Raw genomic sequence first — 23,442 nt, 5'->3', positions numbered from 1 at the left:
CACTGCACCAAACACTACGTAAAGTAAAATGTGATTAAAAGGTCATTTACTTTGTGTGCCTCCATGTTGCTGCAATACCTTTGCTATGTCTGTATGCTACATGTAAAGGTAGAGCCGGAAGATGATTAGCTTAGCACAAACACTGGAAGCAGAGGAAAACGGCTGATTAAAGCCATGAGATAAAACAAGTTGTGCTGCTAGGCGCATTTGGTTTTTTTTTATCTTTTGGAGAGAGCCAGGTTTCCCCCTACTTCCTGACTTCATGCTAAGCTCTAGCTTCATGTTTAGCACACATGAGAGTTGTATCAATCTTGTTGTCTAAGTCTTGGCAAGAAAGTGAATAAATGTATTTATGAAATGTATTTTTCTTTATGCCAACAGGAAATTGGACAAAAGCCTTATATCATAATCTTCTATCTCCTTCTACTGCTGATGAAGACCATGACGTAAGGCGGAGATAAGACCCTGCTAGCCAGTAAGTAGTCCATTGAGTTGATGTTATTACACATCATTAGACTGATAATGTAGATGGAATAGGGATAAGAAATGGAGGCCTATAGGCTTTCGTATTGCTTTCACCAAGCCTAGAGATCACAAGGCCGTAAGGGAGGAAACTTAAATCACCTCTCCTCGCCCTTTTATGTGCTGCTTTAACCTTGTTACTAAACATAGTATGACAGCAGTCAGCCTCTTCGTAGGTAAAGTAAGGATAAAGTTTGTTTTTCTCCCCTCTCCTCAACTCCTGAAGCATTCGTCATCATTTAGGAAACATAACAGGTGGGGCAATAATGGTGATGATCCCGGGGCTTTAAACTGGAAGGAATTCTGATGATCCCATTGAATGCCAAATGTCAGAATTTTTCCATGGGAGGGCCCCCAAAATTCCCAACAGGACCTCTGATTAGTAATTGATGGTGTGTCAGATTAACAGTAGCAACTGTCTTCAGACGTCACTGCAGTGGGTTCGGGTTACTCCAGGACAGCGAATGAGATTTTACACTTTTTTTTGCTCTTTTGAAGCAATAATACGCCAGAAGAATGTTGTAAAACATTGAAAAATTGCAGAGCCCATGTGACGTTCAATGACTTACAAGTAAAACTGTTCCACTCATGCTAGGCATCCACATGGCAGTTTCCTTTTAGTGACTACCTTCAATAAAGATATTAATGACTATATGACACATCATTACTCACACTGTCACACACACCCATTTGGCATCCCTTGAAAAATAAAAAATAAATGATTTGCAGTGGGGTATGGTCACAAGACCAAATCTGCCCGAGCATCCTAAAGCAGAGTAGCAACAGAGAAGCCCATTGGCGGAGAGGTCGCAGCAGCTGAAATAGCTATGTAAACACTTTCCCTCGCTCCGTGAGCCCCCCCCAGTAATTATAGCCAGGATGCCGGTGACGACAGTTGTCCCATCGAGACTTCAAATGGTGGAATAAATTTGACATTATGATATTTGATGCCGGCTCCAATGGCGCGCCCACGTAAACAGTGGGGAGCGGTATAAAGGCTGGGTAGTCCCGGCTGGAACAGAAGTTGTTTACCCTCCTCAAGCTCAACACACCGGACTTAACCCCCGACACCGAGGGGGTAACTAGAAGAACAGGGGCTCTTTAAATCCAGTCCGACAGGGCGGGTTTTACGTAACACAGCTGAGGAAAAGCGAGCGAGGGAGGACGCACCGGAGAGAGGGAGTGAATCTGTTGGAGAGGCCGGAGTGCAGAGCGCAGGAACTAGAGCGGGCTGAGGATTTATACTGGAGCAGGGAAAAGTTTTATATTGAGAGAGGTAAGAACAGTTGTTTATTATTGAGGTGGAAATGGCCGTTATTAAAATGTATTATGGTTTAGTGTAATTTGGAACGATGCATTTTTATAGTAATTGTATATAATTCATTGGATCCAAAATATTAAGACAATTTTAGACTGCATGGATGGAAAATCCTGCAGTTCCCCTTTGTAATGTTTAGCCTCGTGATGCTTTTTTTTTTATTTCAATTTTATAACTGCAATTTAATTTGAACTCATAATCATTTCTATATTTTTGTTCATTTTTCATTTTTTTTTTATGTTTTGATTTTGTCTCTGACATACATTCCCCTCTCTCTCTCTGACCCTCACCCATGCGCACAGGCCATGCAGACAGTTTACTATGCATAGTTACAAGATTATTAATATCTCTACTCTTGCATCACAAGTGGGAGGGAAGGTGCTGGTACATTCGGGCACTTTCGACCAGGATACTTGTCATATTTAATGATGCAACAACACAACAGCAAGGCTGCAATAATAGTTAGGCTATTAGTGCTCCCACTGGGACTTAACACCACCATGTCGACCAGGACTCTTTTACAGTGTTTGGGGATCCATCTGAGGGGCAAAACTTGAATGCAACTGAGATATAAGAGAGTACAAAGGACATTGTGAGGTTGAACACTTCGTTTGAAACACTGACCTTTCCCCCCCCCCATGTGGTGAGGTGAACAGGCAGGCCGGAGGTCAAAGTGACCACGAGATGTAATGCAACACTCTTGTCCACACGTGCTGCATAAGTAGGCTTACATGCCTGTGAATTTAGAAGAACGTGGAAGGAGAGGGCCCCAAATATCTGACCTTTATGAGGGGAATAAAGTGTCCAACATTACAAGTCTTTTTAAAAAATGTAATGGGATTTATAGGTTTCAATTGCTGCAATTTAACCTTATTTGGGTGTCATTGCTACTGTTGCAGTAGTGTATTTTAATCTTCTTTGAAACAGGTTGACCAATATTGTAAAAAAGTGAATAAAAAGATTTTCACTAGTCTATAAAACAGTAATTTGGAATTCAGGTTTGGAGCCAAATGACAGAAAAAATGACAGAAAAACAGAAAAAAAGTATTTTTCCATGTCTTTATAGGGTTTCCAGGCCATCGATCCCTCCATCCCTCTGTGACCTCTGACAGGAAAGTGGAACAGGAAAAAGGGGAAATTACCATTTAAAGAGGCCTCTGGGTGTTGATCGGCCTGCTTCATGGCAGCCATTGATCTGGAGCGTGGGCTGGAACACGGGGGCCGGGGCTGGGGGAAAGAGAGGCCCGAGGTGATGGACAACTTTGACTCAGAGATGCAGGAGTGGGAGGACCAGCTGCAGGACATCCAGAAGAAAATCGAAGAGGTAAGATTTTGCATAAAAAACGTTGGACTGTTTTCAAATCGGATAGAGATCGGACAAAGGTAATTTCCAAAAAGGAGATTTCAAGCAGTCGTTTTCCCTGAAAACACACATTATATTGAATTTATGAAGCATTAAATACAGTAGCTGGGTCCATGCAGTGTGGACTTTATGTTGATTAGTGGACAGTTTGTAAAGTGTAATGTGTAAAAATGGGATTTGAGGAGCAAACCAGTGTTTTAGGCTGGACTCTTAAACAACACTGTCAGTATCTTCGAATTTCTCCTCTTATTGATCTCTTCTGTACAAAACTACACCTAATAAGGTAGAAATATAGAGGTTCAATTTAGTAGCTCGGGTTCATGGTTAGTTCTATTCTATGCCTTTAACTGTAAAATGGAGTAATTAAGTTTTTTATCAGAAAGATAAAGAAATTCAGCAGCATAGAATCTATAAGATTTATTTAGGAGTTTGGTTTAACTTTGATCCGAATGAGTTTAAACTAAAATATGACACTGTTTTAATAGTTTGTGAAAATGCTAATGGTTTTGTTTCCAGGTTATGAAATACTTCTGTAGTCCCTTGAGTGTGTGTTAATTGGTGTGTGTGTGTGTGTGTGTGTGTGTGTGTGTGTGTGTGTGTATGTGTTTGTGCACCATAATAAACTGTTGGCAGCGCACCGACTGACTCAACCTCATGGCCTTGTTGGAGCAATGATACAGACAAATGTTAACAAGATAATTAAACTGTGATGTGCCGACAGACTTGCTGAACGACACACACACACACACACACACACACACACACACACACACACACACACACACAGTCTGAAAGTGGATACAAAAGGAGTATGAAAGGTTGCGCCAGGAAACAGATGGTTGTGCAAAGTGGAATAACATGTTCTGATCATAAATATAGATTAGTATGTGAAAATTATAAGATAATTATTAATAAATGTAAACACTGCTCCTGTTGTTGAGCTGTTTTTTTGCATGTAGTTGTGTACAACATGTGCATGTAGTAGGTTGTTCATGTGTTCTTCCTTTTCCATTTTTCAGTTGTACAATGACGTCCAGGCCCGCAGAGGAGCAAACGATGTCACTGCTGACAACCAGAAAAATGGCAGCGAGCTGGAGTGCGACCTCGGGCACCACGGCGATGGTCTTTTTGCGCCCAGCCATCACAGCAAGAATCAGACTGGAGCTATAGCTGTGCCACATCACTATAGTAACGGCTGTAACTATAGCCCCGGTGGATACAGCTACCCTGTGAGTCATCAAAATGGCTATGGGTACTGCAACGCCAACTCGGAGATCGGAGACTTGTTGCAGGATTATTTGGGGCAGGGGCAGCAAATGAGCCGGAAGAACAATGGAGCTCGCCACGTGGTGAGTGAAGGCAGATCTTGTAATTTCCCTTACTTGTGTATCACTCTGTTGGCATCTGCACATCTTAGGAAACCAGATATGTGGATATGATATGAGTCAAAGCCGAGGGTTCAGTCAGGAACATATGGACCACAGTTAGCTGGTTCCTTCCAGTCTGCTTACATGGACCTGATACCAGATAGGAGTTAGTTTCACATACTTTCACCGACTCCTGACAGAGCAGTAGGGAAGACAGCCAAGACATTAAACTGTTTCCTTTTCGACATGAAAAGCCAAGTGCACAGCCGACGTTAAAGTACAGTAGAGTAGTTTTAGCAGTGCTTTATGGAACGTTAAGGTATAAAATAATGAAATGTATTTCTCTCATCTCTCTCAGCGCTTCAGTGACACAATCAAGGTGAGCCCGACAACGGAGGTCAGAAAAAGCTCTGGAAATGAAAGGTAAGAGCACTGGAGCCACATTCATGAATCCTTTGCAGAATGACCTGATGTGAGTTGAAACACCTGTTTTCTGAAATCCTATTTTCTGTCTGTTTCCGGTTTGGTTCAGGCTTGGTCAGGAGCAACTTTTGGCCAGTTTCGAGCAGACTGAAAACAGGAAGAACCAAGTGTCTCACACGAAGAGCTCTCCCAACAAAGAAAACACAGGTGCCAAGCCGCCTCTCGGACAAAGGGATGCTCCCGCTGTACAACAGCGCTCACAGCTCCCCGTCACAACAGCTGAATCTCCTGCCTCGGACAGGAAGGCCTTCGGTCCCGGCGTCCTGGGAGACAGGAAGTGCGGAAGCCCCTCCGTCCTCAGGAAGTTTGGAGCCATGCTTCAGGAAAACGAGGGCAAAACGCTCACCGAATCGGGGGTGGTGACCCATCAGGGTCCGGCTCCGGAGCCAAAGTGCTCCACCCCCGGCTGTCAGCGCAGAGCTCTGGGAGCCACTGCAGTCGCCGGCAAGGCGCCCGTGCGCCAGAAATGCCAAGCAGATTCCGACGTGCTGACAGCAGAGGTAGAGCCCTGCCAAGAATGGGGGTTAGCATCAGACTCTGGTAGACAGAACCACAAGGATCACAGAGGAGCCTACGGTGGTTCAAAAGGGTCCCCGCGGACATCCCAGCAGTCCCCGAGGAGATCACAGGTGGTGGGCAGCCCAAAGATAAGACCCAGGGCTAACAGCGGGGCGGACAGAGATGGAGGACCGGCTCAAGGAGAGAGAGCAAGGAAGCCTGCTTCCCAACACGTGGAGCCCAAAATGGACCACAGGGTCTTAAGTGCTTCTTCTGGAGCTCAGAAGATCCAGAGGGGGGGGTTAGCGGGACAGGAGTCGACAGGTTGTGGCCGAGTGAGGGATGAAGGACTTATTGAGCTGCTGGACATGCTGGACATCCAACATGAGTACAGCTCCAGTCCCAGATCAGGACACACGGCTCACAGACAGGATCCACGACAGGTAGGTGTTTTTTTTTTCAGCTTCTTTATTTGAAGTTAAGCTCAACAACCAACGCAACATGTGTTGATACTGTTCAAGCTAACGTGTCATCGGTATGTCTCCGTTCAGGTAAACCCGGCCCAGATGTCTCCAGCCGACCTTAGAAGGAGCTTCTCTCGTCCTGCACGGCCAGCCAACCAGCGCCCCCCTTCCAGGTGGGCCGGTCACGCCCCTACTGCCATCATCACCACCCCATCAGTCCCAGTCTACTGTCCCCAAAGCCCCCTGACTCGCCCCCCTAGCCCCAAGACCAGAGCGCCAAGTCCCGCTCTGAAGCACCGGCCTCACATCTCGTATTCTCCTCAGACTGAGACCGTAATTATGTGATCCTTTTCCTCCGGGGAAAAAAACCCCCCTCTCTGTGTAAATATTAAGGACTTTTCTGTGAAACAAAGTGCTTTAAGAGAGTTAAAGAAATGCTTAATAAGATCTTGATGCCAAGTTCAAGATGAAAAAAAAAAACCCATCCACAACATTTTCCAGTGTTGCTGTGGCTTTTTTGCTTCGTCCGTGCTGAAACCTTTGCCAACACTTCAACAAGTTGCTTAGTTGCAATCCCCCCCCCTCCTTAACCCTCTTTTTTTGTATTTAAATTTCAGGTGTTTTCTGTATAATGAGATTTTGCATGCAGCCCTAGTTTGAGGGTGCATGCTCACGTGTTTAATCCTCATGGTGGCCACGTTGAATCAAATTCAACATGGCCACCAGTAGGAGTAGATGAAGCCGCAACTCTGCTCACAGCAGCAACTTGCTAACTGTCCAAAACTGTGTGTTTGACTCTATCATTTGTCAAAGTAATATATTTAAGATGTTCAAATAACAGCTGTGCCAGACAACTATGATATGCCTTTAATGTATTTTTTTTTTCTTCTTGTTAATAAATATGACAGTGCTTTGACATAAAGACTCCTGAGTCTCTGTATTGCAGCATTGCTTTGTTCCATTAACGACGGCTCATATTCCAGGGTGTTGATGATTTACTGCATGTCAGGCCTATGGATATCTGATATCGGCAGCTCCCCGCATGCCAGCGCAATTGCAGCTCAAGTGGTGTCAGTCTCTGTTGCAAACGAGCTAAATGTTCACCAACTTCCAACACATCCACTGGTTCAAACTCCCCCGAGGAACTGTACGATAAAACGCGGCAATTTAAAAAAAACAGGGATTTTTGAGACAAGGGGCTTGGATTATGTGGTTTTAATTATATATATATATTTTTTTATCGCATCAACAACCTCTGGATTCTCCGACACCTCCTGAACCGTGGAATGTGAGGAAACACACTCTCTCAGCTTCACACCAACACCCAAAATTTAAATTACACAAGCGTACATATCTCGCAGTTTTCGCACCAAATAAAACATTTTGGGTACGCAAAAATCAATCGTGTACGCTCTTCCACACATTCGTACACACACACACACACACTCTCTCTTATAGCAGAGGCGACCAAAGTGTGAAATGTCCTGAAAAAGGCCGGGGCGGGTTGTACGGAAGTCGCTTGGCCCCATGATGCCTCGGCCCTGTCACCCTACCATGCGGTGCTATGTGGCACCTCAGCCAGAAATAGCAAGCGTGACGTGTGTTTCGGTGCCAGAAATCTTATCCTGCTGTCTTTGGGGGTATAAATAAAGAGTGGAAGGGGGGGACGTTGGTTTCTCTCTCTCTTTAGCTCTCTTTCTTTCATCTTACCCATCACTTTTTTTCTCCCTCCAATGAAGTGTCGACAAACCGGGGATTTTGTTTGATTTGTCATTTATCATTTATCTATCCATGAATTTGATTTTCGGTTTGCCTTAAAGAAAATACCTTTCCCCTATTTGCTTCTCTGCGATATCCTCTTTTTCTCTTCTCTCGCTCCCTACCTCTTCCTGTCACTATTCTCACTTTGCATGTGTGTAAATGAGAACCTGTCTTACAGGTTGGCACCTACTTGGCCTGCATGAGGGTATTTTAACAAGGTGTCCCTTTTGGCCATCACTCCTGTCTTTATCAGGCCTCCTGCTAACTCTTGGCAAGCTGCTGCCTGCACGCTCTCATTGCTCAACATGCACACCAAAGACACATTGTGTGTGGTGTGCATGTTTTCTTCCTCCTGTTGCTTCCCCCTTCTCTCCTTTGTTTTTTCCACTGCTTCCCCCCCTTGGCTGAGGACACTCTTTGCATGTCAGCATGGCAGAGCTTGGCACAGCGTGTACTCCGACGGGACAGGCTATTCATGAGAGCAGAGACGGACGGATGACAGTCAGAGAAAGGAAGAGAACACAAGGGCAGACAGCTGAACTGTAGCCATGGCTACCCTGACGTCAGCAGACCACCATGTCGCCCACTCCTACCATGGAAGAGGCAACACCCATCAATAAGATAGTTTAGCAATCCGAAGATCTTCTACAAGTATCTTCATCTTTTCCAATAGTACTCAAACACACATACAAATTCATAAACATATATTCACACCTAGAGCCTCATTTATCTCACCTGAGAACGAGCTGCATCTGTTCTCGTGGTTTTGAAAAGGGTAAGTCCCTTTTGAATGAGTAACTAGAGAGTGTGTGTGTGTGTTTAGGTGTGTGTGCGTGCACAACCAGCCCAGACATTTGAGGACACCCACTTGCAGTTGTGTCCGATGTTGGCTTTGATCATGGTAAGGGTGCTGATCTGCCCTTTTGAATGAATTAGTAGAGCGTGTTAGTGTGTGTGTGTGTGTGTGTGTGTGTGTGTGTGTGTGTGTGTGTGTGTGTGTGTGTGCAACCAGCCCAGCGATTGGAGGACACCCGAAAGCATTTGTGTCACATGATGTCCCCAAAGGCAAGGTAGTGATGTTCAACATTTAGATCCAACTTGTTAAAGCAATAATAGCTCATTAGTCTTTAAATTACATTTAAAGTAAAGTTGATATGTAGAGAGTATAATCAGCAGACACTGGGGTATCAATGTTATAAATAGGCCTTTTTCCACTGCAGATTTATTAAAGTTCTATTAAAGCACAGGTGTATTTAATAAACTAATGGCCGACTGGGACACTTAATGCTGAGCCCTCGTTAAAGTTATAAGTCACACCTGTGGTTTTCCGACATTGATTCTTGGGTCTCCCACTGGTTGGTTGAATTTGTATAATTCAAAAACCACTGAGTTATGCAAACTTTACAGGCACATTTACTTTGAATGTACATGAACTACTCTTTAACATAAGTCTGTTGTAAAAGCGTTGATAACTGAATAGCTTTTGAATTCCATAATTTTAAACCATTCATTCAATATAACATTTAGTATCAAATTAGCTGCTGAATTAGCTAACAACACCGCTTACACGACATATCTTAATTTCAGATTTGTTATATTGGAATATATTGCTTTCTTGTAAAAAAAAAAAAGATTTATCTTGAAAAGTAAATTATAGCAACTATGGGCGTTCTAGGCTTCCGTAGGTATGTGCGTTTTTAGTCCATTTTTAAACAAGAAATGATCACTTATCTTAACTTTGGATCACAAAGACGTTAATGTAATTAATGTGAAGAAATTGAATAAGGGTTTGATGTGTTATGTGCCCTGTTGTTTGAGCCCTGTCAATTCAAAGTTTCACCGACAGAGACAGGCTGTCTCCAATAGTTGCTAGGCAGACTTCAAAGCCTCTATTCATCTAGACGAGCTCAATATACCTTCTTTACACGCTCGATTATGCGAGTTACATCTGTCCGAATTGGCCTCTAGTGGCCGACATAATGTCTTCTTGGTTGTCTGAAGCGTGTGTGAATCTAACGCTCCTTTCCTGCCTCCTCTCACCAACTCCCACCTGTCCCCTGACCTCTGACCCTGCACTGCATCACTGTCCTGACAAGCCTCTCATTCATTCAGTTGCTACTGCAACGGACTCAAAATAGACCAGTTAACTACCACTTGTATGTGTGTGTGCTTCTCAAAAAAATGTGGACAGAAGAGTGACAGGACCACCCTGTTCCAGAGGTTAAATGTAAAGAGGACCGCACGACCCGAGAACTGAGCTGTTCTACATCTGTTTTTACGGGGTTCTCCAGTGCTTCTCTTTGCATCGTACGGAATGTTTTCTCCTGTTAAAACTTAACAGTCCAGAGACGTTTGCGTGTCTCAAACAGCATGCATGGTCCTCTGCTTTCAAGTTCTGCATTGTTTACGTTGGTCTTCTACTTTAAAAAGCTTGCTCCCTCTTTGGCATCCACCTGCACCGGACATGTGAGTGCACGGTATCATAAACAAACTGGAGTGACGGACACCTTTTTTACAGCCAGGTCATGATCTTTTGGTGTTATTTCAGAGGCTCGGGACGAAACTGTGACGCAGACGTGACATCAGTTTGCTGTGCCTGAAACACAAGGAGTGCCCTGTCGTTGTATCTCACAGATATAAGATATTAAATAATAGTTAGGAATTAAAAGATAATAAATAAGATCAATGAAAGTTAGCTTTCTGTCAAAATCACGTCTGCAATAGTATTATAGTCTGCAAATAATATTTGAATCAATAACAAGCACAGCATGGATTTATAAGCTCTTGTTCATACTTGGGGTGTTGACGGCTTAAATTACGAATCAACCCTGTTAGATCATAAGTGTACTTTAAATCCCATCACTCTACACTTCAATTTTTCACCCACTTTATCTTCAGAGTAACAAAACAACCCATCTGTTGGAGCACAGCTCGTGTCGCAGTCCTGCTCGCTCTATCTTAGTACGCATGTCAGAACTGTCAGTGCTTCTGCGTCCGTCCACTGAAATGACCCATCTCAAATGCCAGATGATGAGTGTAGCGGGAGAAGAGGTGGGACCATCAAGGACAGCTGGGAGGACCCTAAAGGGGTTCTTGAGAATCTCAGACCTCTCCATTAAAATAGAATGGGGCCCAAATATCTCCTCTTTGAAAGACAACCCGCCAAGCTCGCCTTTCAAAACAAGAGCTGGGGTGCTCTCGTGGGATTAGCTGGTGTTGCCCGGCAGAGGTGACTATAGTGGTCTATTTATCGTGCGCCGAATGACCAGATTTAAATTGGTTTCAGTGGAGCGGTCAGCTGGGAGCCACTACTTGGCCCCGCCGTCTGGCCCGAAGCCCACGACAACATGTTTACCTCACACAAATACAAAAACAGCACACACACAATTTAACCACAGAGGAATAACAAGACAATAAGTCTGCATGCCGGCAGCTTTGTGAGGCTGTACTGACCGCTATAATCTAAAATGCTAACGTGACGATGTAAACAAGGACCAATGGACCATAACAAACTCTACACAACGTACACGCATACACACACTCGTAATTGATGGTGAAAGAGACACAGACACACATCCAGCTGTATTTTATGCTCTTGCATCATCTAGACGAGGATGAGTCAGATCAGATACGATAGATAAAAGATAAAAGGTAAATTGAGTGGGTTGCTAACTCTTTGGCAGACTGAGGGAACAACAGACTGTCTTTGTTAGATTTCCGTCTTTGTGCTGCAGAACGGAGGTACAGGCTGAAATGCGACTGAGTGCTAATGGAGAAGGTGCAACTGTCACTTCTCTCCCCTTTTAAATATGTAGAAACTCCAACTGAGCGCGTGTAGGTGGCTGACAAAAGCTCTGGAATATTTGTTGGTAAAGTGTCTGACTGTGGGCCTTTGTTATTTGTACTGTGGTGGTTCAAGGTGACGAAGCCAATTACCCCGATAAGCCCACTTATCATTAAAGCAGTCCATCACACAGAGCTGTTGACACATGACTTGGATTTGAGTCTGACTCAAGTCACGAATTTGATGACTTAAGACTTCACTTTAGATAGTTAAAAACAGACTTTAACATCAACGAAAATATGTTATTTAAAAAAAGTGTGCTACAAATCAATTCAGTTCCCTTCATTTCCTGAATCAACTTACGGCAAAGCTTTTCTTTCCCAACAAGTCAAAACTTAATTCCACATGTCCACTTTGTTTTAACCAACCAGATAGCATCTAATCAAGTTGAAGAAGAGAACCAGGACGAACAAATATTACCTTACTAAATAGCAGTTAAAAGAAATGAAAATGACCAACCTAGTTGCTTAAAAAAACAAAACTTAATTATGCAAAACGTGTAGGGCGAAAATTACCAGCGGAGACAGAAATAGCGTTACATTTGGTGAGGAGTCCATTAACACTTGTTTAGGACTCGAAACTCAAAGTTTAAGACTTGGGACTTGACACTGGACTTGAGTTCCAGAGTCGCTGCCATTATATATCTACCCATAGATGCCTGTTCGTATGGTTCACTTAGCCAAAGCTAATTCAGTATAATACAACAGCCCTGCAATAAATCCTCGATTAATGAAGGTTTTAGTTCGTTTGCAGTATTATTCTATTGTCAGATTTGAACTCAAATTATGGCATAAATTGAGGGCACACACGTTTGTTCACTTTCCTCTTTTCTATTGAGAGTTAGATGATCAAATTATGCCTGTATTCTATTTATTAAGCCAGAGCCAGAAGCTCATTAGCTTAGCATAGCATATAGACTGAAAGCAGAGGTAAACAGCTAGCCTGGCTCTGTTGAAAAGTTTTTAAAAATCTGTCCACAGGCACATCTACATTTAAAAGTCTAGGTTGCCAGGAAACCAGCAGAGATTCCAGGAAGTCATTGTTCTCCACCAAGACAGTCTTTTCTAGATGTTAGCTCGCAATTTGAAAAACTCTGGTGAGATGTTTGACTTCGAATAATTAAGGTTAGGCGTTGACTTTGAATGGTTAAGGTGAGGAGAAGTTGTCCGGCAGCGAGTCTCTTCAGTTTTTGGAACCATCTAGACATGACACACAGAGACAAAGTTGTTATATCACAACTTTTAGGTTTTTTGCAAAAAGACAAAAGAGAAATTCAAAGATGCTGGAGGGCAAGTTTTGTTTAAAGGCTAAAGATAGGCTAAGGCTAAGCTAAGCTAACCAAAGCTAATAATGTTTAACCATTAAAAGTCTGACATTATGATGCCATCATGTACTGAGATTCTTGGAGAACATCATAAAATAATTATAAGCTAACCAAAGCTAATAATGTTTAACCATTAAAAGTCTGACATTATGATGCCATCATGTACTGAGATTCTTGGAGAACATCATAAAATAATATTTTTAACTTTTAGCTCAGCGTATGTCATAACGTAGCCAATAAAGTGTGCTGCTCTTTCTCCATTTTTATATCTCACCTGTCACGGTCTTCTTTAGAGAGCATCAACGATACATTACAAACCAAAAATGGACTTTGCCGTCACAGGATATTGCATGTAGAAATTAATAATACCCATAATATAAACTTTATGTAGCTATGACGTGATGCAGCGCCGTTATAAATGGTTCACTAGCAGCAGGCTTAGCGTGGCGTGTCACTTGATAGGCTCTAATGGTGTTAGGTCGATGATGGTTACAGTATGAGTGAGGTCATTCCTGGCTCCTGCAGGAGCGAGATACTCTGTCTATGAATCCCAGGATTATGGTTAGAAATACTGATGACATAATAAACATAATTTAGACGCAACATGCACAGATAAATACTAAAAGTTCTAGCTGCACCATTAAACACACAAAGATACCAAACATGTTACACACATTACGCACAATTCTGCTTTTCTTACACAAGAAACAACTCTCAAAAGGACATGGACAGTTGACTTTCTTCCATAAAAACAAGGTCAAATATAATCCACACAACAACAATGGTCTACTGTGGGCCTCACGGTGGCGAAAGATGTGGGTATGACGGGACTATTTGTGGAGGGGTTGGAGACAGTATTTTCTGTGGTGTGAAGAGGCAAGGCTACAGAAGGTATGTGACCAGGATATGATGTCACGTATGAGGGAGTTAAAGGGCAACCGAGTGCGTGAAAACATATAGTTGTGCTGTCTCCCGTCTGTCTGTCTGTGTGTGTGTGTGTGTGTGTGTGTGTGTCTGTATGTTCGTCTGGGTGTCACGCATGTTAAGAGACACACATTCAACTTATGTCTCCTTTTAACTCAGACGCAATGTAGTGTTCCTCCGCATCGACGGACGCCGCTCTATACGGGTTCAATCTAAATGCGGTCTGTTTCCATGACATATAAATCTGTCAGTGCACTCATAGCATGCCAGATTAATGCCCAAACAACACAGTGTGTCATGTCATTATTCTTGATGTACCTGGATACAGTACAGCATAAAGAGTTCTAGATTTGAAAAATATCACACATATTGTTTCATGTGATATTTTGACTGGAAACTTGAGTAAGTGACAGTCTGCTTTTATGATAAGTGAGACCAAGTTATTCCAATTCCATCACCATAGTGATCACAACAAAGGACCTTCAGTCACCGCCAAATATTTAATTTGTAGACAACCTTCATATTAATCACTGGAGTTTCTACATATGAGGAAGGGAAAGATGTGACAGCTGCACCTTGTGCTGAAAATACGGAAGGATGTGTGTCTATGTCTCTTTTACCATTGAATACAAGTCAATATGTGTGTGCATTGTGTAGAGCGTTTTATGGTCCATTGCTCCGTTGTAATGAATGTCACAGTGGTGAGTTTGTTCAATGGACGGTAATGTCGATGGGTCTCTAATGGTAGCTACAGGTAGCGTTTTCCTAGTTTTCCTCTTTTTAAAATAATCTCAATAAAGTTATTTTATTTATTTATTTATGTATTTACTGGTGGCGGATAATCCCTATGTTTCACCTGAGTAAAGAAAATATATATATTACATACTGAACATTAGGGCTGTCCTCAACTTAAGAAATTAGTTGACATACTCTCTTTTGTTGACTAAAAGATTAGTTGATTAAATTGAAAGATATCCACAAAGAAACATTAAAAAAATAACCACCTAAAAGATATGCTTATAAATTTCTGCTGCTAAGTTTCTTGTAAAAAAGTAATTCAGCAGGAAAAAAGCATAAAGCACCACTAATCGATTAAGAGATCTTAATATTATAAGACAGATTAGTGGACTGATTGACTAAGAAGGGGGCAACCATACTGAACATAAAATTAGATGTCTGATTTCTCAAGAACTAGACATCAATTTAAATTAAATTGATAAAGTCACCACAGCTGTGTTGACCAAACCTTGCCCGAGGACAAGACATGAATTTAAGTGAGGTACTGAAGAATGTGAATTTTATTCAGGAGGCTTAGCATATTTTAAAGACTGCAGATGTAAATTATACCCAAAGCAGAAACACATCACCACCCTCGTCATTGTAGTAACAAAGAACACGGTTATATTAAAGCTCTGAAAGTCTGGCTCATTAAGACCCGTTTCTTATTCTAGTCACAGCCCATCTGCACACACGGAGCCTGTGGGTTTTCTTCAGTTTGAAAACACTGCAGCTCAGCTGCAATAGTGGCAATGGTCTCGGTTTTGGCAAAGTCTCATCTTCTGACAAACTTGAAACAAACCTTTACATTCAGAGACCTATACTTGAGTCAGCACCTGCTAATGCAAGTAATCTTGGTCCCACAGCCCCTATTGGTTGTATTGGACAAGACCAACACCATAACGCTGTAAAAATAATCACGGTTTTATGTCGGGAGAGGATTGGGAAATAAATATTTTTGCTCTCACTGGCTCTCACCCAACCAGTTTGGAGCCGTTTGGAGAAAGGGTTTCAAACAACAGGTAGGGTAAAATGCTGCTTAATTTGTGAAACAGCTCCATCCTGTGGGCTCTCACACTACAACATATGTAGACAACACATTGCAAACAGGCCTATGGATGGACCAGTGCCACTCCTGTCACCACTGTCTTCCCATTATTCTTTAATGCAAAAGACTGAGTATTCCTACATTATTTATAAAAAAAAAAAAAAAAAAAAAAAAAAAAAAAAAAAAAAAAAAAAAAAAAGGTAAAGCATCCAACATATTATTTTAAATTATAGGCATTTAATAAGTTGACAAAACATCACAGAGGAAACGCCACACAGACAAGTTTGTTTGGATAATCCAGATGGTTAGACACGTTGACAACAAAAGTTGACAGTTAAAATAATAACAGCTGAGACAAAAAAAGGGAATAAACATAGCGTGTGAGGACAGCTTGAGATCGTCCAAGTAGACGTCAGTGCTCAGATAGTAGCCCTATCCAGAGTACTATGACAAGAAATAGAAATCCAAATGAGTCTCTCTACATATATAGCCTGATACTTTCCAGTGGTTTTGCCAGTAGCTTTTCAGCACCCAACTCCACAAACACACACCATCATTAAAACAAGGCTTCCACACTAAAATAGAGGGAAAGCCGTCTCTGATCCCCTTCTACGCCCAAACGCAGCCACACACACAAACTCCAGTTTAAATATCATTAATTAGATCCTGATGCAAACTTCTCTACGTCAAAAAACTAAATCAGCAAGCAGATAAATGTGAGCAGTTTTAACTCTCTGTAACATTTACATAAGCTGCTACAATTAAGCTTAATTTTTACACCATCACTTCTAAAGAGAGAAGAAAAAAACAAAAAAACACATCAGCCACTTTAAAAATAAACTCAAAAGAATAGAGAACAAAGAGGATGTTATTTCATTTCAAAAGCAGTTGTATTGCTATTTCGCAGGACAGTGACAGATGGTAGTTATTTGGACAGCATTGACCAAGAAGTTGCCAAAGTCCGTCACATTATTTTGGCCTGAAAACAAGACTGTTATGCTTCACTTCATAAGCTGTTGCTGAGAGCGATGCAAGACGACCATTGTTTACAGTGTATTGCTGACTGAAACTTGCTTTTTAAGTCTTAAAAAAAAAAAAAAAAAAAAGGCTTTATTTCATGTTAAAGGTCCCTTGAAATGGCTTTAATGTTGTAACTATGGTTGTAAAGCGTCAGGAGATTTCTAGAAATTTTCAAACAGAAGTTAAACTCAGGAATTTGCACAATTTCAATAAAGATTTGGAATTTAAATACTTAACTTATTTGGAGGGTAATACACATATAAAGCGATACTAGCTCTTATGGCATGTTTTGGTTTAAAGTATTCCCAGTTAATTGAATTGTAACCAAGCAATGCATTCAGCAGCACTCTGAATATTTGATAGCATCCCACTAATTTTGTAGAATTACAACCTTCTGCATGCCCAGTGTAATCTCCCACCACATGTGCAGCTTAGACTACTGCCAACGTCACTGCACTCTCTAAGTCAAAACAGCAGATTGTAGCCTAAAGCAACAGTTTTTAAACTTGTGGACACCATCTGCTCGTTTGTTTTGCTAGCTAGCTATTTGGCAAATGAATTGATTATGTCTGCTAAAGACTTGTTCCTATCTGCATATGTCATGGTTGATACAGACCTATATTTAAATATTATTCCAGATAATTTCAAAGATTCCACCTCGACTGTTTTGTGATCCTAGTTGTAACGGTTCCAGCATTTCTGCCTGAAACGCAATATTGGGTGAAAGACAACAAATATGAGCACCATTTATCCCAGGTGTTAAGATATTATATGTTAACAGTGGAGATAGCTGTCAATTATCATTTTCAAAAATAACATACTCAAAGCAGTGACCCATGTTATTGCTGCTACTGCTAGTTACCTTTGTAGACCTGCAAGATTGGAAGAAACGGTTTACCGGATATCATACAAAACTAAGATTACATTCAATTGGATGGAGATCTTTGAATATTTTGATATAAAAATAAGTGAGATGTATTTTGAATCAAATTTGGCACATGATGGATGTGGAAAATTTGCCCCAGTGTTACAAATAACACCACAAAAAAAAGTTTCATTTCATGGGACCTTTAAAGATGCATACTCTCTTTCAACCTGTTGAGAGTTTAAGCACTGTGATCTGTTGGACAGATATCGCTGCCCAGTCACAATCACACTTCCGTCACAGTGCACTGTCCATCAGGACTACGTGAGCGGAGATTGAGAGCAGAGCTGGAGGGCCCGCCCCTCGGAGGCATCCTGGCTGGCTGGCTCTCTCTCAACGGTCTTTGCCTTCGTCTCCGCAGCGATTCTGCTCCCCCTCTCTCGCACTCCCTTTCCTCCTCACTCTCACTGCTGCCGGACGCATACTCGTACGTCTGTAGCTCATCGTCTCCCTCCACCTCTTCACCCTCTGGCTGGCTGATGAGGAGCTGGGAGAACGACTCTTCCACGCTTGACGGCGAGGGAGGAAGGGGACTGGTGAGGTGGCGCCCCAGGAGTGTTGGAGGTCTTACAGGGGGAAGAGATGCCATAATCCCAAAGAATGACGTTTGCGACTGGCCATCAGTGTCCGAGCCATCCGCTGAGCTGACGCGATCTGTCGCAGCTGGGGTGACAACTGGTGCGGAAAGAATGGGGACAGGTTCGGGGTCTAACCTCAGTCCCGCAACACCCTTCTTGGGGATATCCACAATGTCCCGCTTTATCTTGCGTCTGCGGCCATGCTCATTCCGCCGATATTGCACCATGTTCTCCAGGTCGGCCACGTAAAGAAACCCAGCAATCAGCATCTCTGTGCTTTTCCTGTCCTTAGCGAAGGCCTCCTCCAGCTCCCGGTTGGTCCTCTCATCGTACTGCCACCAGCCGTTGCGCCCCTCATAGTACCACGCGTAGTCACCACGGGAACCGGCCCCCGTCGCTCCGCTTCGGCTCACCCCTGCGGCCGCCGCCTTCAGTTCCTCAGGCGACAGGAGAACCGGCCGCTCCAGGAAGTCCTCCGGGACTTCTTGTCGGCAGAGAGCGCAGCGCTTGCTCTGCCAGGAGGCACCTTTCACACACAGGAAACAGAAAACGTGGAGGCACGGGAGGCGAACGGGGTGGACGCAGCTCTGGAGGCAGATGGCACACTCCGGGGTTACGGCGGTGGAACCGGAAGGGTCTGGAGTCTCTCCTACTTCCTCTATCAGCTTGGAGGGAGCCGGGGCGTTCACTGAACAGTCCACTTCTCCACGGCCCGCCATGCTACAAAGAGAAACACAACACTATAACAACAAATGAATAGGCATGCAGAGCACACTCTGATAGTTTTGGGAACGCCCTCAAACACATGAAGCATAAAGTTATAGTTTATACACACAGGAGTGATGTAAAGTCTTCAAATGATCAGAGCTTAAGAAATGTTAACAAGCCTTTAAGAACAGACTGACGTGGCATATATATATATATATATATATATATATATATATATATATATATATATACACACACATATACATACACATATATATACACATATACATATACATATATACACATACATATATATGTGTGTATATATATACACAGTACCAGTTAAAAGTTTGGACACACCTTCTCATTCAATGTTTTTTCTTTATTTTTATTATTTTCTACATTGTAGATTAATATTGAAGACATCCAAACTATGAAGGAACACATATGGAATTATGTGGTAAACAAACAAATGCTCAACAAACCAGAATATGTTTTATATTTTACATTCTTCAAAGTAGTTGAATGAGAAGGTGTGTCCAAACTTTTGACTGGTCCTGTACATCAAAGGCCTCTGACTACTGCTAAGCTAGCATATGTAGCATGTTAGCTATCAGTGTGCTAACAGGCTATGCAGCTTATAAAACCCTCACCTGAACGCTGGGGTGGCTCTAGCAGCGTCCTCGGCAGAAGAGCAGTCACACACACCGACGCAGCGGCGCTAACATGAGGTCATAAAGTGTTGTTGTTGTCGGGACGCTTCTCTCGGCCGAGCCCAGCTGAGTTCAGGGCTCCTGGATCGAGATCACGTGATTCCGCCGCGTCATCAACGCGTTCTGTAGATTGAGCGCATCACGTGACGCGAGTCCTGATATGAGCGGACGAAAATAAAGAAGCGAGGTTTCACTCATTTCCCCCCCCAAAAAGTTTAAAAGTCTATGGTTTAAATGAATTAATTATTTCATATATTGGTGTGTTTATGTTGCATAATACTCAATCAAACTTATTAATACATACAATATATAAATATACTAATCATATTTATAGTTATAATAGTTTCTGTCTGTATATATAATATTTCAGTTACTGTGGATTCCTTTTTTTATTGCTTATTTATAATACTTGTTTTTATTTCATTTTATTTTATCTTGGTTTTTTTACTATGTCTCTTGTTTTGCACTATGCAGCTGTAATCCTGTAAATTTCCCCGCTGCGGGACTAATAAAGGATTATCTTATCTTATCTTATTAATACATACAATATATAAATATACTAATCATATTTATAGTTATAATAGTTATAATAGTTTCTGTCTGTATATATAATATTTCAGTTACTGTGGATTTCTTTTACTGTTTTTTACAGTGTTTTTATTGCTCATTTTCTTATTTATAATACTTATTTTTGATCTTGTCTCTTGTTTGTACTACCCTCTATGCTGCTGTAATCCTGTACATTTCCCCGCTGCGGGACTAATAAAGGATTATTTTATCTTATTTTATCTTATATGACATGATTATTTGTTATATTTTGTTGTCTTTACAAAACTATGTATACATTTATTTCATACCAATTTATATTCTGTTGCCATATGGTCTTGTAGTTTACAAGATATATACTATAACTATAATTATTCTGTCTGTATTTATAAGATTTTTTTTTAGTTATTGTGGATTTTCTATTTTTTTCTTACTTACTTATTTAAAATACTAAAAGAGACCTGTTTTTTTTTTACTATGTCTCTTATTTGCACTATATCTATGCTGCTGTAATCCTGTAAATGTCCCCGCTGTGGGACTAATAAAGGATTATCTTATTTTATCTTATGTTCAGAGGTGCATCATACATGCGGTTTTGACTTTTATGCATACTAATTAAAATGCCTGGTGTCATTTGTTAACTATATATTTTGCCTTCTAAAGCTAGTTAATGTATGGTCATAGTAGAAAAAGCACAGGTGTCTTCAAAAAGTTGCAATAAGACATAAACTGATCACAGTCAAGTTAGGCGGGTGTTTTGGCCACAATTGGCATCAATCTAGAACAATAATTGTATAAAAGAACATCAGATTCATCCATCCATTTTTTATTAATTTCTGTTTAATTGCATAGAAAAATCTCTTTGATACATCTTTACAAAATACATTAGTTTTGCATTTACAATAGTTTAAAACAGCCAAAGTAAAATGTGCAATAACAAGTTGAATATCTCTGCAGTATAAACAAATAGTCTATAATGTGCTCTCTAACTTATTACAACCTGCTCTGGTCTCTTTTTGATGACACACCTCCTGTTCTCTGACACCTGTGGGCAGGGGTCACCGTGGACGCTCGGAGACCGCAGAACTTGTCGGTTCCGCGTCTCCTGGCCCCTCCTGTGGACCTGCATGCTCCTTCTGTGAACACATGGACCCCAACTGGTCCATCCCCCGACCTCACAGTGCACTACGAGGAGAGAGACGATGATGAGGAGGAGGAGAAAGTACTCATAAGTAGCCAGAGATGAAAACCTAAGACACTGTGTGTTCCAGTATGAGTACTACAATATTTTTTAGTATGCCCAAAAAATCAAATAAAGTATATCAAAAACACCAGGAGACACTACCGCATCCAGTTGAATTTTGTAGTATGCAAGACAGCATGATTTATTGGCCAATTTGACCCACACACCTTTAAACAGCGGATTTATGAGCAAGAAGGTTAAACTTCAAGTATGTCAAGTATGTCCCAAATGAATTCAAACTGCACGCAACAGTATGCACTTTGTAAAGGAAGCTGCAGTATCTACTAAAAGTGCATTCAGTGTTTTCAACTTCTTAAATGTGTGGAAACATATAGTGAAAGTGCTTTCTCTCACCTTGGGGGACGCACTGCATAAGCTGCAAATCAGGCTCAAATCCCCCCGGGCAGGTGAGATGGCACTGACCGTGGAGGAAGTAGAGGGCTGCTCTACACCTCACACACACGGTCCTCCTCACACACATCTCACAGCCTATAGAGCACTCTGAGACCGCGGGACACAAACGTCTCACATTGTTTTGTACATCTCTGACATCATAGACTTTAGTACATGCACATTGTACACACAGCCTGCAGGAGTAACATGCTGGACAGCGCCTCACCTGTGCATTCTCGCAGCACCGTGTTTTCAGTTAGCCCGTTTGGACAGCTGTTCTCACATTTGCCCCGGAGCAGGAAGTGACCCGGGTGACAATGTGTGCAGAAACTTTCACTGAAACACGAAGAGCAGTCCTCCTTGCACCCTGCAGGCCAGTGGAAATGAACTTTGGTCAGCGTAGAGGGACCAGTGAGGTTTGTTTTATTCTCTCAACGCTGCCTTCAATCAGTTTGCAGAACCCACAGTGGATATATCAAGCCTTACTAATTTATCTGAACCAGATAAATCAGATTTTAGGACCTAAACACCTTTCTATCATTCCTACATGTGCCCATTGGTACCTACTTTTGCAGGTGCTGATGTGTGGAGAGCGCATGCCATAGTGGCCCCGGGGACACGAGGACACACAGGTGCCCCTCTGCCGCATCCCGTCCAGCTCCAGGTGGAAGAAGAGGCGAGGTTTGCAGGACAGACAGCCGTTCGGGGCAGAGCATGTCGCACAACCCGTCGGACAGAGTCTGCTCAGGGAGGAACTACCTGTGGATAACGGAGTATGAGATAAGAGAACCTGAAACTGATTGTGTCTGACTGCAACAGTTTAGAGTTTTATATTCTTGCTGTGCTTTGGCAAATGAAACGGGGGGAAAAAACAAAAAACACTAAATTTACACAATGAAACTTTACAGGCGATGGGGATTTATGAGAGCAGGGCCGATGCACTGAGCCAAGCTTTCAAATGGGTAAAAGCAATGGAAATCTATGACCACATTGTTCCCTGAGAGCTGAAAGAAACTCGTTTATTGTCTCCATATGCCGAGTCTGTCTACTATTTACTATCTCCCACTTGAAAATGGGGAAAGATGAGACACATTTCACCGGAGCCATGTCTAACAGCAGTATTAAGAGGTGGGGATGACAAGTTGCGCATGAATACTTACGTCTTGTGTTATCTTGGCCTTTTGTGAGATTCATGAGGTGCAGAATCCAAATAAACAACGGCATCTGCATTTTTCCCTCCACCTTCAGCACGGCATCGATCCAGTCAGCAGAGACACCTTGCATCACATCCCAAATCCAATGACGTACATTTCAAAAACGTATCCATAAAATGAATTCAAATGGACACACGTAGAGGCTCCTGTCTGGGCGGGAGAGCGGTCGAACACAGAGTATCTGCAAAAATGTTTTCTTGAAGAAGAATCCCATGTGCATTCCATGAGATCACTCACGCCGGCAGAATGCCATGCAGAAAGCAAACACAAGAGAAAACCATAATATGATAGTTGCAAAGCAGATCTAATGTAAGATTTGGGTAAGCTGCTATGGGCTTGTCTCTGCTGTTTCCCCCCCACACACACACTCACACTCCCTACCTCCTCTCCCATGTTACCCGTCCTTCAT

The 23,442-nt window shown here is 42.1% G+C and overlaps 2 protein-coding genes across 2 annotated transcripts; both read right to left on the bottom strand.

Moving 5' to 3' along the window:
• Positions 1-15,921: 15,921 nt before the first annotated feature.
• Positions 15,922-19,757, bottom strand: LOC129107118 (E3 ubiquitin-protein ligase rnf146-like). Its single transcript, XM_054618502.1, has 2 exons — positions 19,578-19,757; positions 15,922-18,936 (listed from the first exon to the last, which is right to left on the bottom strand). Exon 2 carries the CDS (start codon positions 18,933-18,935, stop codon positions 17,865-17,867), a length of 1,071 nt encoding a protein of 356 aa, XP_054474477.1. The 5' UTR covers position 18,936; positions 19,578-19,757; the 3' UTR covers positions 15,922-17,864.
• Positions 19,758-21,168: 1,411 nt separating this feature from the next.
• LOC129107562 (R-spondin-3-like) lies at positions 21,169-23,103 on the bottom strand. The gene is made up of 5 exons (XM_054619065.1): positions 22,980-23,103; positions 22,387-22,578; positions 22,046-22,186; positions 21,781-21,927; positions 21,169-21,368 (listed from the first exon to the last, which is right to left on the bottom strand). The coding sequence occupies exons 1-5, from the start codon at positions 23,101-23,103 to the stop codon at positions 21,169-21,171; spliced, it is 804 nt and encodes a 267-aa protein (XP_054475040.1).
• Positions 23,104-23,442: the final 339 nt, after the last annotated feature.

Source organism: Anoplopoma fimbria, chromosome 18 (assembly GCF_027596085.1).
Source record: "Anoplopoma fimbria isolate UVic2021 breed Golden Eagle Sablefish chromosome 18, Afim_UVic_2022, whole genome shotgun sequence".
NCBI classification, from domain to species: Eukaryota; Metazoa; Chordata; class Actinopteri; order Perciformes; family Anoplopomatidae; genus Anoplopoma; species Anoplopoma fimbria.
This window is presented reverse-complemented; position numbering and strand designations above follow the sequence as displayed.

Coding starts and splice junctions, on each gene's coding strand:
- LOC129107118 (XM_054618502.1), bottom strand. CDS start 18,935: ATGGCGGGCCGTGGAGAAGTGGACTGTTCAGTGAACGCCCCGGCTCCC.
- LOC129107562 (XM_054619065.1), bottom strand. CDS start 23,103: ATGCAAGGTGTCTCTGCTGACTGGATCGATGCCGTGCTGAAGGTGGAG. Junction 22,579..22,979: donor AGGCCAAGATAACACAAGAC/GTAAGTATTCAT, acceptor CGTTATCCACAG/GTAGTTCCTCCCTGAGCAGA. Junction 21,369..21,780: donor TATGCAGTGCGTCCCCCAAG/GTGAGAGAAAGC, acceptor CTCTCCTCGTAG/TGCACTGTGAGGTCGGGGGA.